Below are 22,890 nucleotides of genomic sequence, written 5' to 3' on the forward strand. Positions count from 1 at the left end.
CCCCACAAGGATGAGGGCCCCTCCAAGAATAGTGCGGTATAACGAAGACTAAGAGCGAGTTTTGCATTGCAGTATAGCTCACAAACATCTCTTAGTGTTCGTTATTCGTTTACTGAATTGTAACGAAACACGCGTTAACCTTGTTTTCTAACGTCTTCGTGTTTCTGCCCTCTGCCAACCTGGTCATTGACAATGAGCATTCAAACATTCCCCTACAGCATCCGAATCGCGGACGGTAAGACACCTCTGTTCAAGGAGGACTTTTATGTCGGTGTGTACAGTGAAGTTTCAGTCCGCTTCACCATGGCAGCAATTGATCCCTCAGTCAAATCCAGCAAGCCCGTGACTATCAAGGCTTTTACAAGTTTAGATCGTGCAGGTTACGAAGGAAGTGACGAAGAAGACGAGGAACTTTTCGAACAAGAGGAACAAATTACTTTGTGTACGTTGATGAATGGATCCATCTATCAACAAGCCCTGAATATCACATTTCCTCCAGGTGAGACCGTCTACTTCACAAAAACAGGTGGTAAATCCCCCGTGTACCTGAGTGGACAGTGCACAGTTGTCCAACGTTCTCTTGAGGACTATAGCGAAGGCGAGTCCGACGAGGATGACGATGAGGAAGAGGAAGACGTGAGTGATTTGGATAGCGACGAGATGAACGACATGTTCGATCTCATGGCTGAGGAGGCTAGCAGTGACGAAGAGGAAGAAAGCGAAGATGGTGAACCGGGCGTTACCATCGAAGAACTCGAATCTGAGCAGGAGGAGGAAAAGGAAGAACAGGAAGAACAGGAAGAGGAAGTAAAGCCCGAGGCTGGAGCTGAGGACAAAAAAGAAAAGAAGCAATCTAAGAAGGAGAAAAAAGCTAAGAAAGATGAAAAGAACGAGGATAAGGAAACGGACAAGGAGGACAAAGAAAAGGAAGGAGAAGCCGAAGCCGAGGAAGAAAATGAGTCCAACTCTTCTGCAGAAGTAGAATCAACTCCCTCTAGCGGCAGCAAGCGCAGCCGTGATCAAGCTTCTGCCGAACCCTCCAAGAAACAAAAAACTGAAACCGAACAGTACCCCAAGAAAAAACTTGAAGGAGACGTTATGGTTCAGGACAAGGTAATGGGAATGGGTCCTGTTGCCAAGACTGGAAAGCGTATCGCTGTCCGTTACATCGGCCGTCTTTCTAATGGAAAAGTGTTTGATAAAAATGTTTCGGGAAAACCTTTCTCCTTCTACCTCGGAAAAGGAGAAGTTATTCGTGGATGGGATATTGGAATTCCCGGTATGCAAATTGGTGGTCAACGGACTATCCAAATTCCTGCTCTTCTTGCTTATGGTAAGAAAAAGATTCCTGGTATTCCTCCAAATTCAGACCTTACCTTTGAGGTCAAGCTTCTGAGCGTAAATTAGATCAATCTTTTTGGATCAACAAGGATACTTGTTTTAGAATTACTTTTTGATGTATTTTGGGTATTTTAATGGTATGGTATTGCACTGTTTCAATTGATTGCAAGGGAGACGTGTTATATAGGAGGCAAGAATACGATAGGTTCTGTAATTTTTTCTTTCATTTCATGCTTTTGTCTTCCACTTCGGTTTTACCATATTTTGTATTTGCTGGTATTCTGACTCGCATTTCGTGCTAGTGTACAATCATGTCCCTCACCAAAAAAACATATAAAATGTAAGGAAAACCCAATAAAACTCATGACAGTTTACTTTTAATAAACAAACTAACACTTTTTAGATGTGCAATTGGCTCTGCAGACGGAAATTTTACAGCTGTGCTGGAGTTCATTAATAGTCTACAAGAAAAACATCACTTTGACTTTGTTATTTGTATTGGAGACTTCATCACCAAATCTAAGAGTGATTCAAATGCCGTTTCTGATTTGATAAGCGGCAAACTAAAAGGTTCGTTTACCATTTCAGTTTTGTTTTTTTTGTATATTACAGCAATTATTACTAACGCTCGCTTTGAGTACAGTCTCTGTTCCTATATACTTCTCAGTGGGTTCAGAAGAACTTCCTGAAGAAATCCTGAATGTTGTTCAAGGAAAAACGCCAGACGTTTGCGGGAACCTCATTTGTTTGCCTTCCATAGGCAGTATAAAACTTACTGAAGGACTCAAAATAATGTCTGCATGTGGTATTTACACAGAGGATGAACCTCAAGACTTAAATAACACAAAATGTATTCCCGAGTACTCCCCTACGCTTGATGCTTCCCGATTGTCATCATTAAAGGGGGAATGTGACATATTGTTTTCAAATGAGTGGCCTCCGAACATCCAAAACAATTCAAAACTTTCCCTCATTGAGGCTCCAGCGGGGTGTACACCGTTAGAAACTCTGTTGAAAAGTTGCAGACCTAAGTATCATTTTGTGCCTAGCAAGGTCTATTACGAACGTGAACCTTTCGACGCAAACTCTTCGGAATCCAGTAATCGCTATACTCGTTTCATAGGTTTGGCCTCGTTCAAAAACAAAGATAAGCAAAAGTTTGCGTACGCTTTTAGCGTCCAGCTTCCTGACGAGCCCTCATCTCCTCCATTGAATACTACGGTGTCCCCGTTTGCTCCACAAATGTTAAAACGGGCTGCTGATTCTTTAGTGAAATCAACTTCTGAGGGCGATAACGCCGCTCAGGATTTAGCAGTAAACCAACAGCAGCGGAAGCAAAAGAAACCTCGTATTGGGCGTAAGTCATTCATGCGCTTCTGTCATTTTTGTGTAAACTAACTTTTCAGCTGAAAGTTGCTTTTTATGCTTGAGCAATCCAGCTGCTGCATACCATCTCATCGTTGCAATCGGTACAGAATCGTATATGGGTACGTGCATGCTGAATACAGTGAATAACCAACTAACTATTCTTAGCACTTCCAAAAGGTCCACTTTCAACAACGGTTACAAATGAAAACAAGATGCAGTTTCCTGGTCATGTACTAATAATACCTTTGGCACATGTTGCTACGCTTAGTGAACTGGACGAGGAAGCTTATCAGAAGACCATTGGAGAAATGAATAAGTTTAAAGACAGTGTCAAGAAAATGTTTAAGTCTTTCGGCTTAGAAGCAGTGATTTTTGAGGTAAACAAAAAACAGGGAGTCCATTTGCTATGGCAAGTTGTCCCTATTCCCAGCTCTAAGGTTCCCCTCTTAATGCCGGCATTTGAAAAGCAGTCTGCAGAAGCAAGGTTTTCATTTCAAAAGCGAGATGTCCGTCCTAAGGAATACAACTACTTTCGGGCCATTCTTCCCAATGGTGAGGTGCTAGTGAAACCTCTAAAATTTAGAGAACGTTTTGATTTGCAATTTGGCAGACGCGTTTTGGCAAATGTTCTTGAGATTCCCGACAGAGTCGACTGGCGACAATGTTCACAAACAGTCGATGAAGAAAAGAAGGATGCGGAGGACTTTAAGGAGGCATTCAAGCCTTATAACTTTACTTTGGAATAGGTTAACTTGGTTTTAATGTATCATTTATTTTTGCTACACATTAAAGTTACATTTCTCATAAAGCAATAGTTGTAGTATCGATTCAGCCAACAGCATAGGTCGGCATAGAGTGAACTGTAGTTTTTATTTTAGGTCCCAACTTCCGATGGTTTCCATTACTTCATGATTACCCTTTGCGATTCTTGGATCATCTAGAGCATCTGCAAGACATAACCATGGTTGTCTACTGCCTCCCCATCGTAATACAGCATTTAAAAACTTTTCGCCAGCTTCGCGATTGAGAGGCCTCTTAGCAAATAATTTACTCCACACTTTATTTGCAAGAATGCTGTCAAAAAGGTAGGAGTAATAAGTACCACTATAACCATAAAGATGACCAAACTGAACTTGCCATGCCCCATTGGGAACAGCATTGAATCCACTCCATTTGTTTATGATCTCTTCATAAACTTTTGTAGAATCGAATGTCGGTTGTATCACATTTGACGAATGATACTCTTGATCGACTAATGCAAGACAGACTTGTCTTTGATTATCGAAAGCAGAAGAGAGATTCTCCATCCGGATGAAGTTCTCTAAAGCCTCCTTTTTAAGAGGTTCATCTGTTAAATAATGCCTGGCATACAACGGCAATACATCTGGTGAGCTCATAAAGTGCTCCATTAATATGGAAGGCAATTCAACAAAATCTGTTGCACAACGGGTTCCTGCAAGGTTTTGGTACTTGGTACAGCCCATGATGGAGTGTATTGCATGACCCATCTCGTGAAACAGCGTTTTCACATCCCAAAAATGTAGACAAGTTCTTCCTGCAAAAGATAAGGATTTATCAAAATTACAACTTAAGACAATAACTGGGAGCTGGTAAGAACTACCATCAGTGGAAACTCTTTTGTCGAGATGGAATCCAAGAAGCTCGGCGTCGCGACTACTAGACTCATCTAGCTGACGCGAGGAACGTATTGTAAAATGAGCTGCCCCATCACCCTTACCGTCTCTGGCGTATAGATCACAATATACAATGCCAAGGACATTTCCACTGTCATCATAAACATGAAGCTTACGAACATCTGGATGCCACAGTTCACCAGGCCATGTAGTAGCTGGCTCAAATCTTAGACCATATAGGTTATTTAACAGTCTCGACAATCCCTGCATGACCGTACCAACAGACATGTGACACATTATTTCGGATTGATTCATATGAAGACTTGGAAGCTTACGTGCATAGGCCTCTTTCATTCGCAGGAGATAAAAATCACGGTCCCAAGGATCAAGTGTTGGCAACTCGTTTAAGCGTAAATGTTGTTGCTTAAATCTTGAAACTTCTCGGCTTAAAGATTTGACATTTCTCAAGTTGTTGCTTGCTAAGGTGTGTAGAAATTCAAGCACGTTGTCTTGATTTCCAACCATTTTATCAGAAAGCTGGAGGTCGGCGAAGCTTTTTTTTCCAACAATTGCAGCTAATTCTGCTTTAGAAGCGAGGTAAGATTCCAAAACTTCAATTTCGTCGGGTTTTGCGTACATGCTTTCTGTGTACACCTTTTTCCTAAGTGATGGATTTGCAATATTAATTAGCGCATGTAAGCCTTCTTGGCCATTTACTGGGATATAAGCATGGTCTCCTTTTTCATTCAATACCGTCCGAGAAAAAAACGGATTTGATCCTTTTAGTTCATCAGCGGGGACTTTTATATACCTTTGTATACGATTGACCACGTTGTTGAAGAATTTTCTCCCCAAAGTCGCAGATTTGAGCGACTGAGTAACGAATTCTTTTCGCTTGTTTTCTTCAAGGTCAATTGCAGACTTCTTAAAATCCATTAGGAAAACATCGGCAATAATTCGTTCTTCTTCACCTAGCTGATGCTGAGTCTTGTCAATACGAACTGCTTGTTCAATTTTGTCATAAAGTCCACGGTGTGTATTTAAAACATTCATAAAATTGAAAAGTCGATTGTAAGCATCTTCTGACTGTGCAATAATCTTTTCATCCGTGTGAGCGCAACGGACGAATTCGCATAAATCAATTACGCTACAAAGAAGGTCTGATAATCGATCAAATTCAGCGACAATAAACTTTCCATTTGTACCATCTGTTTTTAACAAATCTTTGACAATCCGTTGTGAATGCCTCAATACAATGTCAGTCAACTTCTGAAACCCAGTTGAAGAGTCTACTAAAAATTCGTTTCGAAAGAGTCCGTATTTTTGAGTATGAAACTTTTCTTGAAACAACTCGTGATATTTAAGGTCGTCGAATAGTTTCTTTAAGCTTTCATCTTTATAATTGTGAATTGCTGAAGCGAAAGTGCGAGCATTTTTGAACCGTGTAATAAATCGCGTATTTACTATTACCTTTGGAGCAGATTTGCAAACAAACTTCGTCAAAATCATTCCAAGAGTTACAGATTGTGGGTATATAGTGAGATTTTTCAGAAATTATGTGACTTATTGCACCTTGAATATTCGAGCAAAACAAACCTTGCTCCTGTCTTCCGCCACTATATTAGAGCGTACTGATGAAAGAAATTTCGTTTAAACAAAAGAGAAATCGGTCAAGTCGACGAAAAAGGAGTGAGAAAAATGATTTTGAAGAGAATGATTTTGTTGAAGAGGAAGACTCTGTGCTACGAGTAAAAGCGTTACAGAAAAGAATAAAAAAGTCTTTTGGAATTAATGTTAACAGTTTGTCTGATACGAACACAAAACCCGATTGCTCCATATATCAAAAGCAAGAGCCTGATGACTCGAATCTATCACACGAGCTTCCTACGACAAAAATACAATTTACGAAAGAGACAAATGAAATTGACGTTAACGCCCATATGCTGTATTATGTTGAGAAGAAACTCGAAAAAGAACGGATGAAAGAACGAAAAGCTGAAGGTGACAAGACTATAAATAACGAACAATTGGCTACTTTAGAAGCTCACGCTGACAAGCCTTCATTCAGACTGAATAACATTGCAAAAGATGCAGCGAGCCTAGGAGCTATCGCAGAAGTCGATGTTCAAGGCGAAAGTACCAATCCACAAAAACGCAAGCCCATAAGACGTGTGCGAGCAAGAGGCAGGAAAGTAGAGCCCGAAAAACTATCGTCGAAGAAAACCTCAGAAGACCTGAAGCGAGAAAAATTCATAGAGAGTCTGCTACAAGTACAGGTAGATGACAATCATGCAGAAAAAACCTATCACAGATTTTGGACGCACAGTTCGTAAGATCGGCAAACCATACAAGCCAATTTCTCTTCGATAAGTGTAAAACAAACACAACAACACGTTCATGATTGCTGCCAATACATTATATCATTAGCCCAGAATACATACATCCATCCATCGGTGATTTAGACTGAGACGAAAGAAGTCGAATACCGATATTGAACCGTTTAAGCGTACTAAATACTTCCAATGGAAGATGTCGACACCGAAGACGGTTTAGTAACAGATGATATACTTGGAGGGGGAGGAATAGTGCTAGGATCGGCAGGAAGCTCAGGAGCTCCGTGATCGTTTTTGCGACTATTAATCTCTTCCTCTCTCAGATAATCTTCAATGCTCGTGTCAATACGTGCAGATCTTTTTTTATGACGTTGTTGATATTGGGGAATGGGCGAGGATGCAGAGGTTTGTTGATGTGGAAGAACAACCATCGGAGGTTCGGCTGGAACAAAAAGATTTTCATCAGTATTCACATTAAAGTTGCTAGAGTGTTCATTTGGAGATTCTGCTTGGGCTAAAGGATTCGTAAACGCAATGTCACCAGGCTGAGGAGGAGGACCTGACAAAGGTGTAGGCAGTCTATGTAAAGCTCCGTAACCCACTCCGCATCCAATCGCGCCGTTTCCACCCCATTGCTTGTTAGGGATAATGGTAACTTGACGAGTTGAATCCCTGTACCAGTTGTATATATAAAGACGCAAAGGTCTATTTAAATGCGTCTCGATCAAATCACCTAAAGCACGCTCTCCGTTCATTACTCCTTCAGGTGTTCCGACAATGAAATCTTCGTAGCCAACAACATTTGCTTTGTCCATAGGAGAGCCTTCTATGACATCTAAAATGTGCCAAACAGACTCAAGCGCGGGTGTAATATCCGCCCATTGCAAAGTCATACCAAGTTTATCTAAGCGATTAGAATTCGAATTGCAAGACTACAGAAGTAACATACCATTTTCGTCCAATAAGATGTCCAAAGTTACAGAGCGTGTAGTCTGGCCTTTTAGACTGAAGACTTGAAGAGTAATATTGTCTACTGCTTGCAGAAGAATAGCTTTAAATTTGTTTTGATCACCGTCCTGAAATTATGTTAAAGAAATGTATTCGAAATCACCCGTTTTCGTACCAATTGATAGCCATTCGCACCGATTATAAAATCATAATACGGCTCTATACCCGCGGAAGCTGCAGATCCATCCACTTCAACATTGACCACTCGAAATCCACAATTGTCAGAATGCTCTCGTTGAAGCCCACCCAATGCAGCAGTTTTCTCCTTTAAAAAGTTCTTAAAGCTCCCAAACATGTGTTAACTATTCCGGCTGGTTTAAAAAAAGGAAAAATAGAGTCGTTAATGAAAGTTGAGGTGGTAGTTAGAGTGAGAGAGCCGAGAACAGAAATGTAATTTTTAGACAAGAGAGGATCATACCGGGTCTTTGCGATTAATACTACATTTCTTTTTTCTTAGAATGTGGGGGATTCGACAAGGAAAATATCTTTCTTTTTCAGTTTTACCCATTTGTATATTCGTCGCATCGTAGCAAAGATAAGTCCACGGTCTGAGATAGAATTAGCAATGCAAAAAAACTGCATTGTTGCTGTAGACCATGTAATTTTGATGATTGGGGTTGTTTCATCCATTAGTAGAAGAAAAGGCTGTTGTTGATCCATGGAACGGTCATAAAGCTCAGCATATATTGCGTACAATCTTCGAGCCTCCTGAGTAACATGTTCACAAACATATCCCGGGAAATAAAGCTGAGATAGTTCCTTTGAATAAACTGCAAAGTGTAGAATTACCGGAAATCCGACGTGACAAGTAAGTGAAGAGCTAAGTGACTCATATTCATGAAGTTTTTGGTATATTTCCTTTTCCAAATTTAGCTCCTTCAGCATTTTCATTTTCATTTGTTGCAATTCGAAAAAAGCAGTTGGATCTGTGCTTGTAAGTACAAGTGAAATTGAATCATCAAGGTAGTGAACGTATGCATATGCGTAACCAGTTTTACAAAAGTGTGGTAAACAAATCGGTAGCCAGTGTTCTGCAGAATCTTTAAATGCAGTAGTGTGATATACAGCAGAAAGAAGAAGGCAAACATCAGCCGGATGCCATGCATAAGATTTAGGACGAATAGCAGATATTATTTTCCCATTGATTGCTATCATAGCAAATAATAATTCGTCGGATTTCGTTTTTAAAAGCAGAGCAGCCAATCGTTCTCGAAATGAATGGGGTACGGGCAAGCAGGGAACCGCAGTCAGGATACTAGAAGGATCAAAGCAATGTACATCTTCAGCTGCGGCAGAAAGGAAAACCGTCGCATTGCCCAATGCTCGCTGTAAATCATATCCAGGTCTCTGCGTAAATGCATGTTCAATAGACTTTGCCAACAAAATAGAAGAAAGATGAGAGTAGAGAAATGACAACTCATGAGTAATCATTCGCTGTGAGAGTCGTGCTTTCGTTTCAATGCATACAAAGAACAGAGGGTCACGTTTCATCACGGTAATGCGCTGTTCGTTGCTGGTGAATGAGTGCAATTCCTCGTTCCAGCAATCGAACGAAGATACAATAGCTTGTAAGGCTCCCGAAATGACATACCTGCTCTCTTCTTCGCTATGGGATTCGAAGATAGGTTTCCCAGCAGGTGAAATAATAAAATGAGTGCGTTCAGCGTCCGCAAAAGGTGGCTCAATTTGGGACAGTAGTTTTAAGTCTGTGTTGCTTTGTTAGTACTTATACTCGTTTTGGTTGACTTACGCGAACCCGTTGAAAACTGGCAATCATCTTCAAGAAACAAATCACAGTGAATGGACTTCGTGAGCATGTACTCAATATCCTCGACTCCCCTTTGGAGGACAGGGTCTTTTAATGATGCTACTGTACCGCATTCAACGTCAATATCCGAAACTTGAGATGTAGCATGAGCATTATGAGACAAAACAAGACCTCGGCCAGTTGCTTGCAACTGCAAACTTTGTACGTCCGTATTTACCTCGTCATCTGACGGCATGTAGCTCATGAAAACAGTATTGATGTTGTTTCAGTCAACTTGGAAATGAATTGAGAATATGTTTATGCCTCCATATATAAACGAGGTTGAGGCAGGAATAAGACTTCAATCAGTTCAACAATTGACGAGTACAGAAGAATAATCAATCTTCGATTAAGTTTTAATGAGACACGTAAGCGTTACCTCTATTTCAAGAGCATTGAGAGAGTAAATATCAACTACAAACGAGAATTCTTCCTTTGATCCCAATTTCGTTAAACAAGATATTTCAATGCTTCAAACGTTTACTGAAAAAAGTAATTATACAACGTTTTCCTCGTTACAAAACCTATTTTGTTGTATTTCTCTGTTCTAGTGCTAATTAGGAGTGACCTAGCCTGTAGGCGATACAGGTTCTCCCTACGCCAAAAACCTTCTAACCACAACAACAGTAAAGTTTGGATATACGAGATGGTATTACTCGGATTCTTTATGATTTACTAACTGAAATAGTCGTTCAATCCTCATCACATTTTTAGCGAAAATGGAACACAAGAAAAGGGCGAGAACGCGCGTCTTTCGTCGTTCGTCGGTGCCATTGCCGTTGGTGATTTGGTGAAGAGCACACTTGGACCTAAGGGAATGGTAAGAAACGCTTATTTAGACTTAGTGAACACACTGTTAACGTTCTGCCAGGACAAAATTTTGCAATCTGCTTCCTCTGGCGATATTGTCGTTACGAACGATGGTGCTACTATCCTTAAGTCCATTGCTTTAGATAATGCCGCCGCCAAGGTCCTGGTGAACATTTCAAAAGTTCAAGATGATGAGGTTGGTGACGGTACTACAAGTGTTTGCGTTTTTGCTGCCGAATTACTTCGCCAAGCTGAGCTTCTCGTCAATGCCAAAATTCACCCTCAAACGATTGTTAGTGGATACCGGATTGCTACCAAGGTTGCCTTAGATGCTCTCTCGGCTTCAGCTGTTGATAACTCTGCTGACGCCGAATTGTTCCGTCAAGACCTGATGAATATTGCCAGAACAACACTCTCCAGCAAAATCCTTTCTCAGAGCAAAGACCATTTTGCTAAACTTGCAGTAGATGCAGTGCTACGACTTAAGGGAAACACTAACTTGGACAACATTCAAATCATTAAAATTATTGGCGGAAAAATGGAGGACTCATTTTTGGATGAAGGATTCATCTTGAACAAAAAGATTGGTGTCAACTGCCCTAAGCGTATTGAGAATGCTAATATCCTTCTTGCCAACACGGCCATGGACACTGATAAGGTGAAGATCTTTGGCGCTCGTGTGCGTGTTGATGCGACAATGAAATTAGCTGAAATGGAGCGTGCTGAGCGCGAAAAAATGAAGAAAAAGGTTGAGAAGATCAAGACCCATAACATTAACTGCTTTATCAATCGCCAGCTGATTTACAATTGGCCCGAGCAGCTTTTTGCTGACGCGGGTATCATGTCTATTGAACATGCTGACTTTGATGGCATTGAACGCCTATCTTTGGTTACTGGAGGTGAGATTGCCTCCACTTTTGAACATCCAGAACTCGTGAAGCTTGGTCACTGCAAGTTGATCGAGGAAGTTATCATTGGTGAAGACAAGATGATCAAGTTCTCTGGCGTCGCTGCAGGAGAAGCTTGCACAATTGTGCTTCGTGGTGCTACAAACCAACTTCTGGATGAGGCTGAGCGTGCTATTCACGATGCTTTAGCTGTTTTGTCTCAAACTGTGAAGGAAACTCGTGTAACATTGGGTGGTGGCTGTGCCGAAATGTTAATGTCGAAGGCTGTTGAAGAAGCTGCCGACAGAGACGCCGGAAAGCGTTCTCTTGCCATGCAAGCGTTTGCTACTGCTCTCCGTCAAATGCCCACCATCCTCGCCGATAACGCAGGTTTCGACTCGAGTGAGTTGGTGTCTCAGCTGAAGGCTGCTCATTACCAGGGAAAGACAACCATGGGTCTGAACATGGAGAACGGTTCCATTGCCGACATGAGAGAAAGGGGCATTGTTGAGGCATACAAGTTGAAGCATGCCGTCGTTTCTAGTGCGTCGGAAGGTGCCCAGCTTCTTCTGCGTGTTGACACAATTCTTAAGGCTGCACCTAGACCTAGAGAAAGAATGTAAGGTTACGGAATTCGAATGTCATAAAAATATTGTTGGTATGAAAGAACGTCTCAATCAATGTAGAACGAGGAATACAACATGAAATTGCTGGGGTAGCTCCCAATTCTTATCTTGGGACTACTTCGTTCGAGTAAAAACAATAATTAATTACGGTGTACTGGAACAAACGCATTGCTACGAACGAATGTGTAATTGTACTCTATGAGAATGAAGTGAACTGGTAAAATAGTGTGTGAGCGCAGTTTTATGCAGAATAGAGATGCAAGGACATCAGGATTGTGCATAGTAAATAGGGAGGATAAGGAAAAAGGAGGCAAAAACATATACATGGTCCACAAATGAATTGGTCCTAACGTTTTCCCTAGGAATAATGTGCATCAATGTGAAAGCACAGCCATACACATCGTCGCAAAATTTCGAGTAGTTGAAATATAAAAATGCCCATCTCAAAGTTGTGGATATGTGTAAGTTGAGGATGAAGTTTGAAGCTCCAGGTGATACGGAGAACAAAGTTAAATATAATAGCAAGGAAGTAGAAGATTGCGGGAATCCCTCGCGGCCACAAGGAACGATACATAGCGCGGATACTCGGATAAAAGGGGACCTTCCAATCAAAGAATACATCCCAAATGAAAGAATACATTGAATTCACGATTGCCGTGAATATCCAAGCCCAGAAAAGTTTTCCGTGACCCCATAGAATTGGAAGTTCATTTTGTGTTGACCGAAGTCGTGCAGACAGCAAGATGACAGGGAAAGCTGTTGCATGTTTCCCGGCATTTAGAAGGTTGTTTCTTCGCTCGTTCGATGTTGTTGAACTGAAAGCTAGCCGAAGAGACTGCAGTACACAAATAAAATATGGATAGGCAATAGAGAGGGGAACATACAAACGGCCGTTACACATTTGATCTGGACGTAATGTTGAGTGAAAGATACCGCCGCGCACAGCACACATAGCAACCCAAGAGTCGCCCATGGCTTTCGCATACGATGTAAATATTTCGCCGATGGCCATATCCATAAATGTGTAAGCCGAACTAACCTTGGCAAGGAATACGACTCCGAGAATATGTTTACGTAAAACATTTCGTATTTGAGTAATAGAACGGGGTAGAGGAACAAGCAAAAGAATGACTAAGGACAAGAACCACAAGGACGGATAAAGAGGATGCGCATATAAAGCCCAGATATCGCCTCTTGTATAGCGCAGGAAGAAGAAGAAGCCCAGTCCCCATGTAACTGTTAGTATAGCGGCCACGCAATATCCAAACTGGTAACCAGGAACTCGCTTCTTAGGGGGAATGGGCGAATGTGATAAGGAATGTTCGGTCCAAGGTGGTAAATAGACGTCGACAGGTACGTAGTTTCTTCGTTGGGAAAGAACACTTCTTCCGTGAAAAACGAAACTGGTCAACCAAATGCCTAGCGATTATTAGTAAGGAAGAAAATCGTATCGAGAGAGAAAAACAAAACAATACCAGCTGTAACAAGGAGCCCGACGCGAAACGGAATGGCGAGCTTGTGTCTCAATGGCACAGCATCCACCTCCAAATCCATTTTTATGTTTTTTTAATAGAAGTGATTTTCACGGAAAAAAATTACAATAAGAACAAGAAACAAGCTCAGCATATAAGCTAATTTTTACTTAACAAAATATTATGTGATATAAGCAACAGATCGCCAGTAACGGCGCTGTACGAGAGTAAGTTTCTCCAGTACTGGACTTCTGGTTGCGGTTGTTGCTACAGACAAGCAAATAGTATGGGACGATGAATTGAGTGATCAAAATTCGTTGATTTTTTAGAGACAAAAAGTTTCTATTACAAGAGAAATTGCGAAGAGTCTAGTTGCCTGCTTTTTGTTTTTTTTTGTTTTTTTTTTCGCATTGATCTAAAGAAATGATCGGAATGACGAGGGGTAATGGTTAAAGTTTAAGCGTTTTTAAATTGCTAAACAAAATCTATTAGTACCGAAAAGCGGCACTTCTTACTTGACAGTTTTTTTATGTTCGATAAGGAGTTGTTCTAGATGTTCTCGTACAGAAGATGGTATTCCCCTACCAGTATATTTCACCATAGTACTTACTAATAGTTGTATGTCTTCGGAAACATTGGGAAGGATGTCTTCCCAATGTTTTCCATGGTACTTAGTAAATACAAACTTGTTCCAATCGGGAAAAGTAGCAAGCGCCTAGTATTAGTTAGTAGCACGACTCATTGACACAACGTTCTTACTGGCCAAATATTTGGATTGGGGGTTCCAAGAGTTTTGAATATACTGTTGATCAACTTTAATTCACTTGGCCAACCCTCCCGTGAGCCGTCATCAAAAAGGTCCGTTTGTGAAAATAGTTCAGCAACCAGAATGCCAAAAGCCCACCAATCTACTTCACAGTAATAATATTGATAGCCAAATAGCGTCTCCACGGGCTTATAATGTCCTGTTCCTATCTGTGTAATTAGTCCTTGTTTCTCTTGTCCCTTGCAATTATAGGACCAGGCAGTACTGAAGTCCGTCAATATAGCCGGCCCGTCTAGTGAGTCCAAAAGGACGTTGTTTGGATGAATGTCTCGGTGAATGATTTCATTTTCATACAAATAATCCAGTGCAGAAGCTATGTCCATTGAAACTTTTAATTTAGCTTCATAGCTCAGTTGCGACTGACACGAGCTCAATGTGAACCGTTTATAGGCAGACACAATGCATAACGACCCAAACTTGTCCATAAATGCGTCCTCAATCACATCAATGTTTGGATGACGAAGCTCAGATAATATTTTGAAACCCCGTTTGGCATCATGAGGAGGGCGTTTCCCACTTAAGTCTTGAACTTTGACAACATACACTCGGGTGCTTCCTTTTGTTCCTTTTTTTGCTGTAGACGTGTAGACCTCAGAAGCCGTTCCCGAACAAAGGTACTCGGCGTTTTCCAACAGCTCGTTTCTCCATTCTACGTTTGACATATTTAAGAAACCAATGATCGTTTGCAAGAAGCACACTCAATTCAGTAATTAAACCAAGATGTCAATTTATTCCACGAAATGATTGTCCTTAAAATTTCATCAGTTCGTCAAGCAAATGTCGTTGTGCCTGCAGATATCTGTTTATTCCCAGCTTAAGCTCTGTCTCCTAAGGACCTGCCTTCTTTCTCTTATCATCTCGCATGCCCCTATCCCACTGCACCTTTTCCCGCCTATTTTTTGCGTGGGGAAACTCACCACCAACCCCAAGACCAAACTCACCACCAAGCATTTCTCGGTTAACTAATTGACCGAAGACACCGAAATTACGCACTGCATAATATTGCTGTAGCTCGCATAATACACTGCTATCTTTAAATAACGCGGATTACGGAACAGACAGGTCCCGGCAAGACGCCGGCGAAATGCTCGCAATCTGAAGCTGCCCTCAGCACATATCATTGGCACCATGGCGAAGAACGAGCCAAACGTTTATTTGTTTGTTCCTAATCTAATTGGTAAGAGTAGTTGATTGAAGAATGATGTCTGACCGATGATTAAGGATTCTCCAGAGTTATTCTTGTTCTGGTATCTCTCTATTTCATGTCATGGCACCCTAACTACAGTACTGTTCTGTACCTGGTTTCCAGCTTGTTGGACGCGTTTGATGGATGGGCAGCACGTCGTTTAGGACAGACGACGAATTTTGGAGCCATTTTGGATATGGTCACGGATCGCTGTGCTACGTCCTGTTTGCTTTGCTTCCTTTCCTCCGCATATCCTAAGTATACGGTTGTTTTCCAGCTTCTTGTTAGTTTGGATCTTGCTAGTCACTATATGCACATGTACGCAACGCTTCATCTTGGTGCCAAGTCGCACAAAACCATGACGAAGAAGCACAACTGGATGCTGCGTATGTACTACGGAAACAACAAGGTCCTGTTCTTGTTCTGTGCTGCAAACGAGATGTTCTTTGTTGCTCTGTATCTGCTGTCGTTTGCTCCTCGTACTCCTCCGCGTCTGGGCTACCTTGCAGTCCCTACGTTCATTAGCAAGCGTGGAGTGCTTCCTTTGTCTTATCCAACTCTCATGGCTGCTGTGTGTGGACCTATTTGCTTTGCCAAGCAGGTGATCAATGTCGTCCAATTGGCTAATGCTGCTAATTCTCTCGTCAAGCTCGATGTTGCCGAGAGAGTAGCTCCTAAGAAAAAGGAATAAATGGCTTGCACCCTCCCAAGTGCAACTTTTTGGCATCTGGAGTGAAAGAAAACCTTGCCCGCTTTCCTCTGTACAAGCTTTCCTCTCTTTCAGTAATTTTTGTAAATTTGTTTGCGTATACTCGCGTCCGGAATCCCATTTCATTCTCTACTAACTTTTTATTAACTAAATCTCATACCTTTTTGCTTTTGTGGAATCATCTCGGCTGCCCTAAAGCTAAAAGCGGTATTATCTAGTAAGCAAATGTTACAGGCTTCGCGTACGAGAGAAGATAATTGCGCTTTTGATGGTTTTTGCGTTGCTTGCTGCTGCAACAGAACATGTTTCGGTAGTAGACATGACACAATTCGTACACCTCTCTGTGGATTCTTTCTCGTTTTTCTACTTCGAGATGCTTCGACTTAGGCCACCAACTTGTCTGTATGTACGTGTTTTGTTTCTCGGTGCTCAGTCGTGCTTGCCTCAGAAGGCAGTTTTCGTTTCTTTTCTTTACGGCTGTTTTTCTTCGAATTCGGTATCTGTTCCAATTGCTTATTAGTTTACATGGGAAGCATTGCATTGCAAACAAACATACCTTTTTTAAGCTGTGTGTTTTTCCTTGCTGAGCAAGTTTCTCAAGTCGTTCCTTCAACGCTTTCTCCTGCTCTGTGCTTGGATTTATAGGAATGATGTCGTCTTTGTTAACTGCAGTACTACACTGTTACGATGTTAGTGATCTGACGAACTCAATAGGCACATACCAAAACACACTCATTTCCGCCTACTGTCTGGAAGGCTGAGAGTTCAAACACGTGTCCACAGGGAACGATATAGACAAATTTATGTGCCTCGTTAAATTCATGTCGGGATAAGGGACACATCCACCGATCAGTTTCTTCATTTTTCTTCATGCTTAATTGTAGTACATCTCGAATGGAAGTTATGTGAGCAGGTGCGTTTGGATATAAGCTTCGATTAAGAAGCATTTCGAGTATTGCTTCTTTATTGTATAATCGACCAAAGCCGCATGAAACAATTGGATCTCGCAGTGATGCACCGCTTAACGAACATTGAGTGAATAAAGATTTGTGTAATGATCGTTTTAAATCAATGTCTAACTGCGCGACTTTTGACTTTTGTTTTACGAGCTCCTGCCTTAGCGGAATTGAACCACCTACATTTCTGTTAGTAAGGAGCGCCAGACATCATTTTTATGTGTTACATACCATCATTTCCCATATTTTCGACGTAGTAATTTGTAACTAATTCACCTTGCCACGTAGACAAAATTGTTTGAACTGCTGAAAAAAGGTATTTAGTGAGAGTCGAACCTCGACCGTAGCTGCACACACACGTGAAAGCTTAGACACACGTGACTAACCTAAAACTTCTCCATCTGTCGCCTTGATCAAGTTGGCCTTAGCCAAACGCATCGCAAGTTTTGTTTCTTCTCATTGAAAGTTTTTGGGCATTTTATTTTTGGTTCGTAGAGGATCTGAGGATATTATAAATACAACCATTTAGAACTTGAGCTTTTGTGGTCAGTCAAATGTCTCAGAAACGGGTTGCTCACGGAAACAGAACTTTTACCGTTCAGTTTGTATCGACAAGTTCTCCGGAAACATCACCTATCCCGTGCATTCATCTTTTTTTTGATTCCAAACGGTACCTGTTTGGTTCCGTCGGTGAATCCTGCCAAAGATGCGTCTTGTCACAGCAGCTAAGATTAGCAAGAATTGAAGATGTGTTTTTCTGTCAAGGATACTCATTGCAAAATTACAATCAGGAAGATAACAACGAACTTAGCTTGTGGGACTGTTACGGTGGCCTTCCTGGTTTCTTGCTGTCATTAGCTGATATTGGTGAACCAAAAGGCGACGGTAAAGACAGCATTGGGAACTCGAAGCTCGTACTCCACGGCTCTCGTGAATTGCCAAAACTTCTTTCTTGCATGCGACATTTTACATATCATGATGTGTTGGATATTCAACTTGACATATTTGACGATGAATGTCCTGCTACTTTTTCAGATGACAACATAAACGTTTATCCAGTGGTAATACAGAACCCTACACTACAGGTTTCTCCTGCTAAACGGCGCAAACGTGAGCATGCGCCGAAGGATGATGAAAATTCGCTAGTGAACGAGCCTAACAACGTCGTTCACTTGGGTTCTGCTGTACCACAAAGCGATGCATACAACGAAGGCATCGACACACACTTTTCTTACGTTGTTCAGTCTCATCCTTCCCCTGGAAGATTTGATGCCAAAAAAGCAAAAAGCCTTGGTATAACCAAGGGCGCGGACTGTGGAAAACTCGCGCGCAATGAAAATGTTCAGCTACCGGATGGAACCATTATAAAACCCTCGGATGTCATCGGTCCAGATGTTCCCGGGTTATGCTTTTACTTTGTCTATTGTCCTTCGCTAAACTGGCTCGAAGCAACCCTTGAACACTCGGCATGGAGTCGTGCCCCAAAACCTGTCTGTATTATACATGCCGTTAGTCAAGACGTTCTGAACCATCCCAGTTACCTCTCATGGCTTAATAGTTTTGGTGACAACGTTTCGCACTTGGTTTCCCCACTCGAGCCCAATCACTCGGTCTTGTTTTACAAAAGTTCTCTTACATCACTTGCATTAAACCTGTTACATCCAACCATATTTCCGCTTGGCACCTCTTTTCTGCAGACTAAACTTTGTAAGGATGGCCGTTTTTTCAAGGTTGTACCTCGGACTACTTTCACTTTTGGCAAGACATTAAAATTAAACGAACCGGAAGCATATCCCTCCATTGATTCCCTTCTCGATACTCTGAAAATAGAGAACCCTGATTATGTTCGTTTAGCGGGGAAAGCCCGTGAGCTCGTTTGTCAAAAGACCACGTCGATGATCGAGCCTGGTCATGACATCCAGCTTATTACCCTTGGTACGGGTTCTGCTATGCCATCCCTATACCGAAATGTCAGTGCAAATCTATTGCGTATACCCATCTTCGGCGAAACAAACAAAACGTATAACATTCTTTTGGATTGCGGCGAGGGAACACTCGGCCGCATGGCTCGTCAATTTGGTGACCGTTTAACAGAAGAGCTTGCTGCTTTGCGTTGGATCTACATTTCACACATGCATGCCGATCACCATGCTGGCGTTAACGGCATTCTTCAAGCATGGGCTAAAGTAACTGAACCTGACCAGGTTTTATTTATTACAGCGCCCCAAGCCTTTTATAACTGGCTTTCTGAGTATGCTACACTGGATTCCCTACCTATGGATCGTGTTGTCTTCATAAACAATACCGCACTTCGAAACGATCGTCCCAATATAACAGAGGCATGTTCAAGAGAGATAAGCCATCTGTTTAACTCATTGGGCCTTAATAGTCTTCTCACTGTACCTGCCATCCACTGCGCCTACTCGTTTTGTGTGGCTTTCACTCTGTCAAACGGATGTAAAATAGCATACTCAGGCGATACACGTCCCTGTTTACCATTCTGTAACATTGGTTTTAACGCTGATTTGCTCATTCATGAGGCAACTCTGGAAGATACCATGCAAGACATCGCTATAAAAAAACAACACTGTACTCATAAAGAAGCATTGGATATCGCTAAACAAATGCAAGCGAAAAACGTTGTTCTAACACATTTTAGCCAACGTTATCCAAAATTGCCAGATGTTCATATCGAGAGCGATTCACCGAATGTCGCTCTTGCATTTGACGGAATGGCTATTAGAATACATGAAATCTCTCAGTTTCAACATTTCGTAGAACCTCTCAAAACACTCTTCAGCGAAAAGCCTATCGAAAGTTAACAAAGGTCTATTATGTTTAGAGGTTTCTTATTGTACATACATAAATTGAGAAAGCTTCATCTTCGTCTCTCTTTTTTTCTATAGAATTAACTACTAAACGTCCACGGAAGCCTGCCGTAGAAGGTGATTGTGTCTCACGGACTCTATACAAGATCAATATTATTCGTCATGAAGGGGGAAATGAAGTTACAGCGATGCCATCAAGATCAAGGCAAGGCATTCGAAAACTAGTTGTTAACCAAAAACAAAATGAATCAAGGGAAAACTTTAAACGAAAAAGGGAAACGTTATGTATGAATGAAAGTTCGCAACCTGTTAATCGTTGGGCGAATTAAAACACAGAACATTCTGACGAAACATCAACCAAAGAGAACACATGCAGAGACGTTATGCATGTGAACCTTGGCCAATGCCCATAGCAAATCATATACACAGAGAGCAAGGATTATCGTTTTAAACATTGCTTAAAGAGGAGATGCGATTTCGTAAGAGAAATACGAATGCCATAAAGCCTCGCGCGCTGTAATCCGTTTGGCGGGATCATAGACAAATATTTTTCGCAGAAGATCGAGGAGTAATACGTTCTCCATGCATGTAGGAGCAAAGATCTGTTCCAGCGATTTCAGCGATTCCACGTATTTAACGTTCTTTCTTGGCGTATTCGACAAAGGATACATGGCATTTCCCTTCGAATCAAACATTTTACGAGCAGGTCTTGCAGCACGGTTTACAAAACTGCGATCAAACTTGCCAATAATTCGTTCCATCATGGCAAGGTGTTCTGAATTTTCATGCGTCTGGAACAAAGCTTGTCCCGTGAATAGCTCTACAATTAAGCAACCGATGCTCCAAATATCACAAGGGAAAGACCAGCCCATGCCAAGTATAATTTCGGGCGCACGGTAGTGTCGTGTGCTAACAACGCTTGAGTGATACTCATCATTAAAAGTTGCACTTCCAAAGTCAATTAAGCATATATCACAGTTGTCCAAGATTTTTTGCACGAATCCAAGCGTTGGTGAACGAACGGCATGGCATGCGTTAGAAACAAGCAAGATGTTTTCCGGCTTAAGATCAGTATGAACAAGATTAAGTTCATGCAAAAAGGCAACACTTTTGAAAAGTTGTCGCGCAAATGATTGGATGTGTTTTGCAGGGAACGGGATGTAATTGTTACTTTTCAGAAAATCAAAAACACTCCAGCTGTACAGATCCGTAACGATACAGACATGTTTTCTGAACTCAAAATAGTCACGCAATTGGATACATTTGTTTTCGTTGTCCGGATCGTTTTGGGAGATTGTTTTGAGAACACGAAGCTCAATGAGACTGGCTTCACGGTACTTTGGAATAGAACGGATAATTTTAATAGCACAGAACTTTTTGGTGACTTGGTCAAAACATTGAACAACTTTACCAAACGTTCCCTGACCAAGAAGTCTAAGGATCGTGTATCGGGACGTAAAGTTTGTGTTAGCGACGACTTTGTAATGGCCGTCTTCTTCATCAAAGTCAGCCGGACCCAATCCAGAAGTGTCGGGAACGATGGGAACCTGAACACGCTCAACCTTCGTTGGAGGGGATGCGCGTTTCCGTTTCGCTGGCTGGACTGCCGCAGTGTTTGTAAGAGCCGCTCCAATACTGTTTGAGGAACGTGGGCGTAGACGGGGACATAGGGCTTCGGGATGGTAAGTAGCATTTGGCATTGGAGGTTGATACATAGATTGGGTCATCGGCATCCAAACCGCCAGTGTAGGCGACAAGGGCATGCCGTTGGCAAGAGTAGAGTAGCTCGAAGAAACAGGAGCATTAGTGGCTGACAGATTGTTTCCAGTGGACAAAGCCAGAGTCGAGGAAGGTGTAGCAGCAGCCGCACCATTGTAAGGCATTCCCGTAGACCGGTAACCTGCCGCTGTGGGAATAGAGTTGCGTGCAGGAGCTGCTGCGGCCAGAGAAGACGCATAAGTCTGTTGCATGAAAGGCTGGGTTGTTGCAGCGGCCTCTTGCGTGTTGGCGCCGCCGTTCGCAAGAGCAGGACCATTCGCTACGTCGGTCCAGTTTTCGTAGCCACCATTGTAGCCATTCCAAACGCTGGCGGCATGTTTCGTTGAATCAAATGGGGATGCCCGAGGCGAAGCCGAGTCCTCAATAACAATGACTTCTTGGGGAAACCCGTTTTTGTAAAATTCCTGCCAGTTGGGACGCTGTCTTCTACGACGTTTTCTCCCGCAATCGTTGAAGTCCATGTACGGGCTATTATTACCAGCAAACGCAGAACTTGTCGCTGTCACAGTAGATGCCATAGAGGAAACAAGTGTCAGTCGAAGCAACTCTTTCGGAACCTGAAAGAGAATAGAGTTGGCGAAAAGCCTGCAATAGGAACAAAGGCCGAGTTCACAATCAACGAATTCGTTCGTAACAAGAAAAAGAATAAAAGACTCAAGAGATCAAGTGAAGAAGTTGAGTCCAGAAGCACGAGAAACACAACGATCAACGAGTGCTGAGAATTGCTTATATATGTTCTCTCAAACTTCGATTTGAAGGAAAAAAAGGTCACAAATATGGAAGGAAAAAAACCGTGGAAACGATGACCACTGAAAAATAGTCCACTAAAAAAACACTTCTAGAACCGCTAGATAACGTATAAAAAGACGGTTTTCGCTACAGACAGAGCAACTGTCTAAATAAAATTTGTTAAATTGCAACAAGATGAACAAAACTTGTTAACGTTGCCGGACTCTGCTCGACACAGCTGCCGTAAAAGCTCTCTCGGTCGGCGTACGGGGAGTGACAAGTGATGGGTAGTGAATTGTAGTGGTAGAAAGCAGTTTCGAGCTAGAAGTTGGGAAAAGAGAACGCCAAACTGTGTGGTGAGCGGAGAATGTTTCCGCGTGACTCACAAATGAACAAGATGCGGCGTGAGGATCTGTCGTAACCGGTTGGTTGAGTCACACCGGACACTACGCTCAATTGCCTTCGGTAGTTTAATGGACGACATCACCGGGTCAACAATGCGGTAGATATGCCTTGGGAAACCTATCCCATGGCGCCAACTTTTTACTCAAACTCAGTTACAAACTTTCCACTCATTCGAGAGCACATTAC

General features: G+C 42.0%; 13 protein-coding genes across 13 annotated transcripts; 6 read left to right on the forward strand and 7 right to left on the reverse strand.

Annotated features, from left to right (window-relative positions):
* Window positions 1-107: 107 nt before the first annotated feature.
* On the forward strand, window positions 108-1,619 carry SJAG_01005 (FKBP-type peptidyl-prolyl cis-trans isomerase). The gene has a single exon (XM_002172238.2). It carries the CDS (start codon window positions 193-195, stop codon window positions 1,405-1,407), a length of 1,215 nt encoding a protein of 404 aa, XP_002172274.1. The 5' UTR covers window positions 108-192; the 3' UTR covers window positions 1,408-1,619.
* Window positions 1,577-3,499, forward strand: SJAG_05212 (CwfJ family protein). The gene is made up of 5 exons (XM_002172237.2): window positions 1,577-1,681; window positions 1,745-1,911; window positions 1,985-2,698; window positions 2,748-2,828; window positions 2,875-3,499. Exons 1-5 carry the CDS (start codon window positions 1,653-1,655, stop codon window positions 3,453-3,455), a joined length of 1,572 nt encoding a protein of 523 aa, XP_002172273.1. The 5' UTR covers window positions 1,577-1,652; the 3' UTR covers window positions 3,456-3,499.
* Window positions 3,462-6,102, reverse strand: SJAG_01004 (intermediate peptidase Oct1). The gene has a single exon (XM_002172236.2). The coding sequence runs from the start codon at window positions 5,850-5,852 to the stop codon at window positions 3,579-3,581; it is 2,274 nt and encodes a 757-aa protein (XP_002172272.1). The 5' UTR covers window positions 5,853-6,102; the 3' UTR covers window positions 3,462-3,578.
* On the forward strand, window positions 3,567-7,974 carry SJAG_05211 (hypothetical protein). Its single transcript, XM_002172235.2, has one exon. It carries the CDS (start codon window positions 5,978-5,980, stop codon window positions 6,674-6,676), a length of 699 nt encoding a protein of 232 aa, XP_002172271.1. The 5' UTR covers window positions 3,567-5,977; the 3' UTR covers window positions 6,677-7,974.
* SJAG_01003 (GRASP protein) lies at window positions 6,205-8,017 on the reverse strand. The gene is made up of 3 exons (XM_002172234.2): window positions 7,800-8,017; window positions 7,626-7,752; window positions 6,205-7,580 (listed from the first exon to the last, which is right to left on the reverse strand). The coding sequence occupies exons 1-3, from the start codon at window positions 7,977-7,979 to the stop codon at window positions 6,853-6,855; spliced, it is 1,035 nt and encodes a 344-aa protein (XP_002172270.1). The 5' UTR covers window positions 7,980-8,017; the 3' UTR covers window positions 6,205-6,852.
* A 120-nt stretch (window positions 8,018-8,137) lies between these two features.
* SJAG_05210 (autophagy associated protein Aut12) lies at window positions 8,138-9,696 on the reverse strand (the record flags this gene model as incomplete). The annotated part of the gene is made up of 2 exons (XM_002172233.1): window positions 8,138-9,390; window positions 9,435-9,696. The coding sequence occupies 2 exons, from the start codon at window positions 9,694-9,696 to the stop codon at window positions 8,138-8,140; spliced, it is 1,515 nt and encodes a 504-aa protein (XP_002172269.1).
* Window positions 9,697-10,043: 347 nt separating this feature from the next.
* On the forward strand, window positions 10,044-11,985 carry SJAG_01002 (chaperonin-containing T-complex beta subunit Cct2). Its single transcript, XM_002172232.2, has 3 exons — window positions 10,044-10,140; window positions 10,180-10,311; window positions 10,363-11,985. Exons 1-3 carry the CDS (start codon window positions 10,138-10,140, stop codon window positions 11,809-11,811), a joined length of 1,584 nt encoding a protein of 527 aa, XP_002172268.1. The 5' UTR covers window positions 10,044-10,137; the 3' UTR covers window positions 11,812-11,985.
* Window positions 11,986-12,172: 187 nt separating this feature from the next.
* Window positions 12,173-13,368, reverse strand: SJAG_01001 (Erd1; the record flags this gene model as incomplete). The annotated part of the gene is made up of 2 exons (XM_002172231.1): window positions 12,173-13,233; window positions 13,290-13,368. 2 exons carry the CDS (start codon window positions 13,366-13,368, stop codon window positions 12,173-12,175), a joined length of 1,140 nt encoding a protein of 379 aa, XP_002172267.1.
* Window positions 13,369-13,692: 324 nt separating this feature from the next.
* SJAG_01000 (CMGC/CDK protein kinase Csk1) lies at window positions 13,693-14,995 on the reverse strand. The gene is made up of 2 exons (XM_002172230.2): window positions 14,046-14,995; window positions 13,693-14,001 (listed from the first exon to the last, which is right to left on the reverse strand). Exons 1-2 carry the CDS (start codon window positions 14,772-14,774, stop codon window positions 13,798-13,800), a joined length of 933 nt encoding a protein of 310 aa, XP_002172266.2. The 5' UTR covers window positions 14,775-14,995; the 3' UTR covers window positions 13,693-13,797.
* A 245-nt stretch (window positions 14,996-15,240) lies between these two features.
* SJAG_00999 (CDP-diacylglycerol-inositol 3- phosphatidyltransferase Pis1) lies at window positions 15,241-15,989 on the forward strand (the record flags this gene model as incomplete). Its single annotated transcript, XM_002172229.1, has 2 exons — window positions 15,241-15,289; window positions 15,334-15,989. The coding sequence occupies 2 exons, from the start codon at window positions 15,241-15,243 to the stop codon at window positions 15,987-15,989; spliced, it is 705 nt and encodes a 234-aa protein (XP_002172265.1).
* A 101-nt stretch (window positions 15,990-16,090) lies between these two features.
* On the reverse strand, window positions 16,091-17,293 carry SJAG_00998 (replication termination factor Rtf2). The gene is made up of 4 exons (XM_002172228.2): window positions 17,195-17,293; window positions 16,730-17,142; window positions 16,564-16,686; window positions 16,091-16,507 (listed from the first exon to the last, which is right to left on the reverse strand). The coding sequence occupies exons 1-4, from the start codon at window positions 17,205-17,207 to the stop codon at window positions 16,391-16,393; spliced, it is 666 nt and encodes a 221-aa protein (XP_002172264.2). The 5' UTR covers window positions 17,208-17,293; the 3' UTR covers window positions 16,091-16,390.
* A 224-nt stretch (window positions 17,294-17,517) lies between these two features.
* SJAG_00997 (3'-tRNA processing endonuclease Trz2) lies at window positions 17,518-19,785 on the forward strand (the record flags this gene model as incomplete). The annotated part of the gene is made up of 1 exon (XM_002172227.1): window positions 17,518-19,785. One exon carries the CDS (start codon window positions 17,518-17,520, stop codon window positions 19,783-19,785), a length of 2,268 nt encoding a protein of 755 aa, XP_002172263.1.
* Window positions 19,771-22,885, reverse strand: SJAG_00996 (CMGC/CLK protein kinase Lkh1). Its single transcript, XM_002172226.2, has one exon. It carries the CDS (start codon window positions 22,086-22,088, stop codon window positions 20,250-20,252), a length of 1,839 nt encoding a protein of 612 aa, XP_002172262.1. The 5' UTR covers window positions 22,089-22,885; the 3' UTR covers window positions 19,771-20,249.
* Between the last annotated feature and the right edge of the window lie 5 nt (window positions 22,886-22,890).

The sequence above is a fragment of the Schizosaccharomyces japonicus genome (assembly GCF_000149845.2).
Source record: "Schizosaccharomyces japonicus yFS275 unplaced genomic scaffold supercont5.1, whole genome shotgun sequence".
Taxonomy (NCBI): Eukaryota; Fungi; Ascomycota; class Schizosaccharomycetes; order Schizosaccharomycetales; family Schizosaccharomycetaceae; genus Schizosaccharomyces; species Schizosaccharomyces japonicus.